Genomic DNA, 11,154 nt, shown 5'->3' with positions numbered 1-11,154 from the left:
TAAATATGCATGCACATTCAGCTGATGCTCTTATCCTGAGAGACTTATTGTGGCTGAGCAGGGATTCTCCATCTTGCTTAAGGACACTTTGGCAGGACACCTCGGCCTTTTAGCACAGGGAACATGTAATCCGTTTTTTGGTAATGGGATGGGCTTTCTTAACACCAGGGAACCTGCCAGCCGCCACCAGCCGTGTGATGTAGCGCTGTGTGTTTTGTCGCGTGTCCCGAACTTACCTTTGTGCAGTCGGCGAAACACACGCTCAGACAAAAGATCAGCATGTCTTTCCAGGAAGCAGCAGGCAGTAGTAGCTCTAAACAGCTTAGAGAGCTGAGACAACAGGCCTGGCAACACACACACACACACACACACACACAGACCACCTCACCTCCGATCCTCTCTTGTCTTTATAGCTCAGCCAATACGAAGCAGGAAGTAGATTAGTCAAGAAAGCCCGTAGCCTCAAATGGCTTAGGAAACCAAAACAATGGCTGCAGCTACCACACAGAGAAAAAGGAAAGGATGTCATTCATATAGGGATTTTATGTTTCCCCCTTTTTGTTTGTGCATTACTTTATATGAACACATGAGTATCTGTTTAAACCAAGTGTCCACAACATTTTGGTTAGAGATAGACTGTTTATTTTTTTCACATGTGACAGCAACAGTAAACAAACGAACATGGAACAAAGAACAATTCAAAAACAAGTACTAAATGTACTAAAAGTACTTTGTCCGGCCTGAATGAGTAACTGCTATATGTTGCCTTGTTGGAATTTTCCTCTTTAAATGAGGTTCTTTATACTTAATTGAATTCCTACTTTTGTTGTTGTTTTGTTTGATAGTCTTTGTTCTTTTAATTAACAAAATCTTGTTTGTATTGTTTTCCGTTGACTTGATATTTCCTGAAGCAATTGTTTCCATTATTTTCCCATGTGTTTTCTTTATTAGTGTATTAAAATATTACCCATATATTGTTGCATAGGTTTGTACTTAATATTAACTTCATAGTGTAATATTAGACTATTTACTCAAATACTCAGTATTATGTAATGTGCACATGAGGAAGAACTAATACACTCATTTTGTTGTATCATCTATGTTTTTCTTTGCTGGTAAGTGTAAGTTCTCCGACTCTGTGCTGTAATGCTGCCACCTGCTGGTCACCGGCTGTACCAGGAGATCTCTGGACTTTGGACTTCCTGATCGTGGTTCACCATGTTTTGCCACTTGGCCTCCATCACATCTGGTGTGGACGCTGCAGTCCAGTCTAGTCCAGTCCAGTCCAATGTAAGCTCACAACCCAGCCTAGCTAGTCGGCCAGCTAGGCAGATAGCATATGTAGCCTTGTTCAGCTAAATAAAATGAAAGGTTACTTCATGTCTGTGTACTGTGTTTACATACAGCAACAGTAGTTGATTCAGATTTACTTCGGGAGCTAACAGGAGCTAACTAGCTATATTTGGTAGCAGTTGTGAGCTTGCTTGCTTGCATGGAGAGGCAGTGGGCATGTGCTTGGCTTGTGATTTATTTGTTTAATACTGAACACTTTGGGGCTCTACAGACTACCGCTATAAGACACTGGCTTTCCAGTTGGCGTACTCGTTGCAGTTGGTTACCATTCCAGTCTTGGCACCTCCAGAAAAAATGGCTGTACATGCATTTTACTCTTCTGTATTCAGCAGATTAAGTCCAATCAATTGCAGGACTTTCAGGCAGCAAAAGACATTAATATAATAGGTCAAACTAATAATTACTAAATTATTATTAAAGTTCATACATTATTTTCCTGTTCAATTCACACAACTTGAGGCTTCATAGCACACCACAGCAGCAGATTTATGACCATGAACCCACAGTCCAGCGTAGAGGGGCTGCGTGAACGTGGTCTGGACTCTGTGGAGGAGAGTCATGGTTTCAGAGACACTGTAGAAGGACAGAATACCTGCCCTGTGGTCCAGGTACACTCCTACCCTGGAGGACATAGGGTGGGGGTTGGCAGCTGTTATGTACATATGTCTGACCACAAAACGATTGTCAAAACAATCGAGAGCCCAAGACTTGTAATTGCATCCATAAATACTTTCAGTTCCCGTTCTGCAGATGTCCCTGTACGTGACGGCGACAGAAACCGCTCCCTTGGTCCTCTCCACCTCCCAGTAGTGACGTCCAGTGAGACTCTGTTTGCTCATGACCAGAGACCCGTCCACGAATCTGTCCGGGTGACTGGGATATACCTGATCTCCTTCCATTTTTGTTGCTTTTCGGTTCCCCTCAGTTAATAACAGACATGTGTTTGCTGTGTTTGGATCCAGTGTTATCTCACATGAGTATTTTAAGAATTCAGCTCTGGTCTTGGGCTCTTCTTCTGGCTGCTCAGTCTTGGTCTGATCCTCATTGAGACTTACACGTGGTTCATCTGACACATCACAGGCTTCCTCTGCAGGTCCCGGAGCAGCTTGGCATCCTGTCTTCTTCGGCTCCTCCTCCAAATCCGCTAACATGGTGTTTTTCACCGGGACAGGCCTTTGTGTGAAGATCCGTCTGCACTGAGGACATCTGTGGACTTCCCTCTGATTCTCTTCATCACTGTGGCTTTTAATACAGCTCATGCAGTAGCTGTGCCCACAGGGAGTAGCCACCGGATCCTTTAGTAGATCGAAACACGTTGAACAGTGTTTTTCCTGCTCAGACTGAAGTCCTCGCTGCATCGTGACACCTCTCAGAAACAGTTTCACTTCCAGATAAACGCTGCCCATTTCCGTCATGTGCACTCGCTGATCTGCACTGAATGCGGATTGTCAGCTCTCGCACTTTACAGCATGTTGGTTACACCCATCTGTACACTGGCAGATCTGTGAAGGAGGCCGGACTCTGAGACACTGGCACTGAATGGGACTGGCTGTGTTTTTAGAGCAGGAAGAAGAGGGAGGGCTTATCCACATGTGTTTATGTGAAGATGAGGTGAACCTATAACACTGTCCCCTCACAAAACAACCCCCCCCCATAGAGGAAAACCTTCATTGATATCATATGAATATTTTAAGATGATCAGTCCAATAGTTGTGAATCAGAACCTTCACTATTTTGATCAAGTAGCTCGTGAAAACTCAAGTGTAAAAGTCAGTTTGTTATTTTAATGTGTCAGATACATATTTACTCAACGTGTCATATAATCTGTATATAATGCAAGTATATAATATATATAATAATATAATCCTGATTTCACATCTAATCTCTTATTTATTTATTTGATCAGATTATACAGGAAAAGAACAAGTTTTGTTTTCTCTCCATGGCTGAATTATATAAAATTAAAATAAGTAATGTTGGAATAAATTAAAATGTACATGATGCTGCTTTTCCGCTGTAGGAGATTCTACTATATTACCTGCTATTGGTCATAATACGTTTTCAGAAGACAGCACTTTGGACATAATATTTATTTCAGTCTTAAAAGTTTATAACAACTTCTGGATAACATAACATGAAAAATAAACAAAAAAAAAAGAAAAAAAACAAAAAACAAATACACATTTTTAATCGCACCCCAGGTTGACAAAATTAGAATTCATAAAAGCAGTTTTGAAAAAATAAAAATAACAATAAAATCACAGGAAAACATTTCTTCCCCCCTAAAACAGCTCTTGTAGACTTACAGTACCATCAGGAGTCTGTACACCTGATGTGAGACAAGCGTCACATCAGGGACCGTTACACCTGATTTAAATGTACAGACACTTCAACCTGTGTTTCAACAGAGTCGAGTGTGAACACTTTAACCAATTTTGGATACAAATTCAAGCCAGCGAAAGTGGATTTGAAGGTTTTGGGGTGCAAAATGGGCCCCAAAACCTCAGGCCCTCCTTTTTACAGCAAAGCCCAGCACCTGGAAATGTTAAAAAACACAAAACAAATATCACGTTTGTTCTAATCAAGGAGCCAAGATTTAATTCAAATCCTTTTTGCACAAATATCTGTAACATTCCCCAATCATTAGACTACCTAAAAGCAAATCCCCTTTATTTCAGTTCAACATTTATTACTTCTACAAATTGAATACAAAAGATTTAAGCGATTGGCATCGTTAATATCATACAAGACTGTTATGTTTTAGGGAAAATGGCTCTGTCTGTGCTCAGTAGTTAGCTTTATATTTCGGTGAAATGCTGACCTTTGTTTGTGTTTGAAAACAGTGAACAATCTCCCCACAGCCGAATAAAGTTTATATACCTTTTATCCTCTTTTTTCAAATATATATTTATTATATATAAAATACTGTTTCATTCATAAAAGCCTTACTTTGTACAATATCTGAGTCGACGTGTGTCAGTGATAAATGAAGTGAATGAATGAGTGTGTGTTTGTGTGTGAATGCGTGAGTGTGTCAGCTAAAAAGAACCTGGAAAATTGTCTTATAACAAACAGCTGGTACAGATTCAGGACCTAATACACTAAAAACAAAAAGGTGTTTTACACAATATACACATTTTATTACTTACAAAAAAATAAAGTAAGAGAAAGAAGGTGTAGGCTGATGGTTAGAAGGCGGGCTACAGCAGGGTTAGTACCACCAAATGTAACGTTAAACGACAGAAAAATGACGGAGAAAGAGAGAGAAAGAGTGTGTGAATGAAGAGCTAGTAATAAAAAAAAGGCAGTCAGTCTCACTAAGGAAAGCTCATCGTCAGTGCGTCTCTCATCTTGGATGTTCCGAAGTCAAAGTGCCGATTTGGTAACCGTGGAGACCATCCACTCCGCATCAATAAGGCCAAAAACGAAACAAAAAAAAGAAAAAAAAGAAGAGCACTTCTGTCTAGAAATGGATGTACAGTATCACATTTTCATTGCGTCAAAAGTGATTTTTTTTTTTTTAAAAAGAGAAAGGAAACAGTGATCCTTTTGGGAAAGAAGGGAAAAGAAAAAAATCTAACTTTTGTTGTCACACATCCATCATGGCACCATTTAGTGGATATTTTTCTGCTTTCATTTTGAGGTACTTCTTAAGAAAAACAAAGACTAAATGTAAGATTTATTTACGTCAGTTTTTTCTTTTCTTTTTTTTTTTTTTAAGCTGTGTTGCACAGTAGCACCAAGTTGTAGTTTGTTTTTTGTTTTTTTGCCGGAAGACAATGCACCATTGGAATTCCACCTTGTCACCATGGTGACGGTATATCCGTCGCTGTGACCACCAACCCCCCCCTACTTGTCCCCCGTCATCCAATCATCTCTGGTTATTGATCAGGCGTCCCCGGCAACGGTCGGTTTGCTCGTTGCCTTGTGCCGTTACGTCCTCTTCATGCAGACTACGCAACGGCTGACGCGCGTCCGTAGGTTACCCGCCTTGAGAGTCTCCGACTGGGGCTTCCTGTGAGGGCGAAAGGGTAAAAGGTGGTTAAGATAGATAGAAAATGTATATACATATAATGATGTTAAGTTTGGGGCTGCATTTTGATTATTATTATTTCATGTAACCCTACTCTGTCTTAGTAATCAGTTTGGGCTTCTTGCTAAAGAGCACTTTGCTGTCGCTGGAACCTGACCTGTTAACTGTCACTAACAGCTTCTCTGATCACTAAACCGCCGTGCTGGCACTTGTATCTGTACCTGAACATCTCATTGGGTTCTACAGTAGCCAGCCAGAAGCTGTAGGAGTTGCCATAGTAGTTGCACGTCCCTCTGCCGTGGCACTCGATGAAGGGAGCGCTGCGGAACTCCTCCAGGCAGGAGCCGGGGGAGGCCAGGGCCTGACCGGACCCCTCTGCACCCGCGCTAGTGTGCTGGGGAGGAGAGAGAAGACTGGTTATGTATTGCGCTGCATAGATGAGATAAGAATACATAAATGTGTACAGGGAAAATAAACATGATTCTCACGATTCTCTTATCCTATGGTGTAAAACTCAATGTGAGCTGTTGGAGGGTTTAGACTTGGTGTTGTGGCTAAACTAGGTTTAGGTTAAGGTTGGGATAAAAGTTGGGTTAAGCATCTCAGGTTTGTCAGGTTATATAATAATGTGTAATGTCCTACCATCATGAAGGAGTATCCTATCCACAGAGCTTCCCAATTCGAAGGGCAAGTGGGAATCTGAATGGTCTGACTGTGGACTGCAATCACCATGGCTGGAGCTTCACACACTGAACACCTAGAAACACACACACATATGTAAAATCAAACACCTACATCTTCCCACTTCCCTCTTTACTTCTTCTTCTCTCTCTCCACCCTCACCTGCTGATGTAAGGCTTGATGCCCTCTCCAGTGATGGGGGCCATGGACATGGGCATGGGCTCCGGCGTGGACAGCCAGTAGGAGTAGTCGTTGCGAGAGGCGAAGTTGCAGACGTTGTTGATGTTGCAGAACATGAAGGGCATGGTGCTGAACCTGCGCAGACAGCTGCCGGCCGAGCCTGGAACAGAGGACAGCAAAAAGGTTGTAGCAAAAACCTTTTGGTCTAATAAAGGCTTAGTAAACCAGCAAGTCCTTCGTACCAAGGTCCTGTCCGTGTGCCCTCTCGTTGCCCTGCACATACAGCAGTGAGTAGCCGTCGTAGATGAGGCTAGTTCCTTCGGGACAGTAGGGAACTTCCTGACCCTGGCTGTGTCTGGTGATGAGGAAGCCATGCGCTGCAGAGACTGATCCTGGAAGACCGGGAAGACCCTGTGGACCGTCTGAACCAGGGGGACCAGGGTAGCCACGCTGACCTAAGATGAGAGGAAATGTAGACAGTATATTAGAAATGGGAAGCTACAGGACTACAGTAGGGGCTTAGGTATCAGAGAGAGTTCCTTATCTGCAAAATACTGCTGAAAAAGTCCCATTATGTTTCTAGTTAATATTACAACTTAAGACAAGATGAATATTTCAACCACTAGGTGGCAGCAAAATCAGCCTTATGTCATCACTCGTCACCTCAAAATAATAGTGCTTCTGTCTATGTGTTGTGGTGAGTTGAGACGGTTTGCATGTCTGGTTCCTGTTTCACTCACCAGGCTGACCAGCGGGTCCGTTGTCTCCTTTCCTGCCGGGTGGGCCGCTGAAGCCAGGGGGACCCTCCAGACCAGAATCCCCAGGCTCACCAGGCTGACCTGATAGCAGGGAGAAACAAGAGTCCTCTTTGTTAGTTGACCAAACCATATCTGACGCTAGAACTACTTTAAATTTTACTTTATAATTTCTCATCATCAACTGAAACCATCATCAGATCCCATCAGAGAGTCCATCCAACCATTTACCCACCTGAAAGTCCCTCACGCCCAGGAGAACCAGGTGATCCCCGACCACCAATCAGGCCCTGAGGACCAGGGGGTCCTCGCTCTCCCTTCACCACGATGGGAGCTGGAGGTACACCGGGGTCACCAGGGGGGCCTAGAGGTCAAATGTTACATAGGAAAAATAATCAGTTTGAAATAATGTCTGACACTCCACAAGACATTTAAACTGAGTTTAAATGAAATCTCAATCTCAGCTCACTATTCACTGTAACTGAAAAGGTGTGTTCACCCACCAGTGGGTCCGATATCTCCAGGATCTCCTTGAGGGCCGTTGCCACCGGGGAGTCCTGGGTCTCCCTTTGGTCCTGGCAAAAACACAAATGAAACAAATCTTTGGGCTTTGCTTATGATGAACGCATAACATCAAAATACATTTTAAGATAGCAGGAAGAATCAGAATGCTGTTACAGTATTGTGGACTAACCAGGGAATCCAGGAACGCCAGGAAGACCAATATCTCCCTTCACACCAGAAGCACCCGGAAGACCAGAGGAACCCTAGAAAGAAAGAGGCCAGTTACATCTCTGCTGACGATCACATTCAATCCAAAAAAAGGTTTAAGGTAGAAATTCTTTAACTATGCGTTTCTTAGATCCTTCAAGTTCTACAGACAATATTTAGCAAATGTAACTCAATTATCTTACCGGGAATCCGGGAACACCAGGGTCTCCCTTCTGTCCAGGGAAGCCTGGCTGGCCAGGAGAACCGGGAATACCCTTCTCTCCCTTCACGCCGCCACTTCCTGCAGGCCCACGAGGACCCTCTGGGCCAGGTCCACCTTCATACGCAAACGTCAAAAGTCAGGTACAGAATAATGGAGAAATAACACAATACGGTTGTACATACAAGTTTCTTACATTCTCAACAGGGTTGGGATCAGTTTGGTTTCCTTTTATCAATTCAAAATAGGGATTTTCTTTCTTTACATCAACTCTATTAAGACATTTTTGCTGCCATCTAGTGGCTAAATTTAGCTTAATGACGGAAAAAGAAGTCATAAACTATATTCTTGCTTCATATTTTAAACTGCATAAATGGAAAATGAACTGACCCAGACCTTGTTTTTTTACAATGCAGCCACTGAGAACGTGAAATAAACAAATATAAGAGCAGGTCATCTGCGTATTGTATATTTACAAATCACTTGCACTTACTATATACTATGTTAAAATAATTAAACAACATAATTCCCAAATGGATATCTGAGATATCAACTTCTGTAGCTCAGAAATGTACTCTACACAGCCTCCATTCATTCATGGAAACCTTTGCAACACAAAACTGAGGAGTTTCATTCCCAAATTAGACAAATTTGGGTTCATTCTTTGCTATTCAATTTTGCCGTGTAGCTCCGCACACCAAGCCTTAAATCCACCAATGAGATCATTTGGTTCCTACTGAGTAGCTTTACCTCAGATAAACTTTCTATCTTGTCTCTCAGAAATAGAAAAGGAGAAAGACGAGAAAAGGAAAACGAAACACAATTTTGTTCCCTCAAAATGATGAGATAACATCAGAATGAAACTCTTCATGTAAAGACGATCTTGCACAACAGTAACACAATTAGATTAAATGTGTATATGTTTTCTTTTATGTATGTGTTTAGGTGATTATGAGCAGTCCAGCCTGTCCTGTGGGGTAAAGACAGATTAAAACACAGCTGCCAACATGTTAATTATCAACACATTTGAACTGATTCTTACTCATTCTCACACACTCTCCGTGATATGTTGCTCCTAATTAAAGCAGACCAATATGTCACAATACTAAACAATGTATTCATCATGTAGATCAGGGTTCAGGGATAAATGCATGTTCAAGGCAATAAATCAATGTAAGTATTTAACCAAAACAAAAAGTTTCAAACATCGCCCTTCATTTTCCCCACAAATCCCATTTCAGAGCATGTTCCACAGCATGTGTTAAAACCACTGGAGTCTAACCTGGAGGACCTAGGGTTCCCAGATTTCCCAGGTAAAGCGGAGCCATGTTGACAGCACAGGGCAAAAAAGAAGAGGAGGTTTAGGCAAAAGCAAGCATCAGTACCGAAACACAGTCAGACTAAACAACGACAGAGATATTTTGTCTTTAAGTAGCCACGAAATGTTAACTTCTAAAGCTGCACTCCCTTAACTTATCCTCTAGCGACATCATCTGGTCAAATTTTCAAATGGTCCAATACTGGTTTATGACTAAATACTTTGTGCTAACACGCTAAACTAACATGGTGAACATGGTAAATGTTACACCTGATGTTAACCATGTCAAATGCAGCATGTAGCATGCTAGCATTTCGCTCAAAGCCCCGCTGTGCCTAAGTGCAGCCTCACAGAGCCGCTAGCTTTGCTTTAGTCTTGTTTGGCTCAGGAGAGAGTCTTTACAGCAAGGAAATGGGAGGAAATTTGGGGATTTGGGAGATACTGCTAGTTGCTAAAACAAAACCTTTATGACCTTTAAAAATATTTTATGCTAATGTCCAACAGAACTGGAATTACAGTATGTGACACAAACTAAAAACAATGCTTTAATGTTTCAGGTGAGTTAGTTGTATGGTGTGTTTTGTGCACAAACTGTGTGATGCTATACACATAACACATTCTCCATGTTAGATTACCTACATGTGATAACATGCTAATTGTGCCAGAAATCTACTGTGAGTTTAAAAATCTCTGATGCGTTATTTTTTTATATTATGAGACAAAAACATTTTGAAAAAGGTGCTTACTTGTTAAAAAGGTGCATTATACTACCATCAGTGTGCATAGAAAGTGAAAGAAGACAGTCATTAGGAAGAAGTAAAGAGTCAGAAATGAGAAAATGCAGTGATTTCCCAACAGTTTTCAGGTGAAATTTGTTCCCACTAGATCAGAGAGTGGGGTTAAACTCAGTCAGTGGTACTGTAAAGGAACGTGCAGTAGAAGTCTGGACGCCGTTGATCTGACCTGAGGGACCTGCGATGGCCGGTTGCACGTGTCATCACATGAAGAGGCGGGGCCACACCACAGTGGGTGGGGCCAAGCCACAGGAAACAAGGAGTAAAATGTCATAGCTTCCTTTCGTCACCTTGACACCCAGTACTAACACAGTGCTGGTGTGTGGTCAGTGCTGACATTTACTTTTAAACAGGACACATGAATAAAAGGGACAGACTAGATCTTAATGTCCAGACTTAGTGTGTTCAAGTTATGTTGGATTTACTGTAAAAATTAAGAATTATAATCTGGGAGAAAACATGCATATCAGCCTAATTTAAATATTAATGATTTGTTCATGTTTTAATGCCATTTACTCATTCTTCTTTTTTAAATGAATATTTTACAGGCTGTGTCATAACAGACTATCTATCTATCTATCTAATCTACTAATTTTAGCACAGTAATTCCAAAATAATAAATTACATATATCCTTATGTTATGCTTATGTTTTGATGTATTTTTACAGTTTAAAATGTGAACTCTGCCTAATTTACTACATGTATTTCCAAATTTGGTGGTGTTGATTTGTTCAGATAAACTGATAAACTTTCAAACCCCATTGGATTAGGTGTAACGTGCTTTGTCAGGGTTGTCCACTCTTTCCAGCATTGTGTTATATTTAAGTGCGTTTGTGTTGGGACAAACAGTGTCCATGCAGATGACTGATTGGTGGGACAAAACACATTCAGGACAGCAGAGCAAGATGCAAACCCCAACACTCTCAACTGGACTCTTAAATTTATTGTTTATAAATCCGAAACCTAGATTAGCCATATCAGGTACTCGAGAAATAGTGAAGATTTGAAACCAGGTTTTCGGGGGCTTTTATTGTAAAATTGTATCTGAATCCCATTGAATTCAATAAACAAAAAACTATCTTGAATTCCATTCTTAAGATGCAGTTGAG

General features: G+C 41.3%; 1 protein-coding gene across 1 annotated transcript in view; it reads right to left on the bottom strand.

Annotated features, from left to right (window-relative positions):
- Positions 1 to 3,525: 3,525 nt before the first annotated feature.
- Positions 3,526 to 11,154, bottom strand: part of col4a5 (collagen, type IV, alpha 5 (Alport syndrome)) — a 40,517-nt gene continuing 32,888 nt past the window's right edge. Inside the window, exons 41-52 of the mRNA XM_070929556.1 lie at positions 10,215 to 10,223; positions 9,216 to 9,224; positions 7,917 to 8,050; positions 7,697 to 7,769; positions 7,506 to 7,577; positions 7,238 to 7,366; positions 6,988 to 7,086; positions 6,490 to 6,702; positions 6,230 to 6,407; positions 6,029 to 6,143; positions 5,608 to 5,780; positions 3,526 to 5,368 (exon numbers count right to left, since the gene is read on the bottom strand). Coding sequence (XP_070785657.1) covers positions 5,287 to 5,368; positions 5,608 to 5,780; positions 6,029 to 6,143; positions 6,230 to 6,407; positions 6,490 to 6,702; positions 6,988 to 7,086; positions 7,238 to 7,366; positions 7,506 to 7,577; positions 7,697 to 7,769; positions 7,917 to 8,050; positions 9,216 to 9,224; positions 10,215 to 10,223 — 1,286 coding nt within the window. The 3' untranslated portion in view covers positions 3,526 to 5,286. The remainder of the gene's footprint in view (positions 5,369 to 5,607; positions 5,781 to 6,028; positions 6,144 to 6,229; positions 6,408 to 6,489; positions 6,703 to 6,987; positions 7,087 to 7,237; positions 7,367 to 7,505; positions 7,578 to 7,696; positions 7,770 to 7,916; positions 8,051 to 9,215; positions 9,225 to 10,214; positions 10,224 to 11,154) is intronic.

This window comes from Enoplosus armatus, chromosome 23 (assembly GCF_043641665.1).
Source record: "Enoplosus armatus isolate fEnoArm2 chromosome 23, fEnoArm2.hap1, whole genome shotgun sequence".
Classification (NCBI taxonomy): Eukaryota; Metazoa; Chordata; class Actinopteri; order Centrarchiformes; family Enoplosidae; genus Enoplosus; species Enoplosus armatus.
This window is presented reverse-complemented; position numbering and strand designations above follow the sequence as displayed.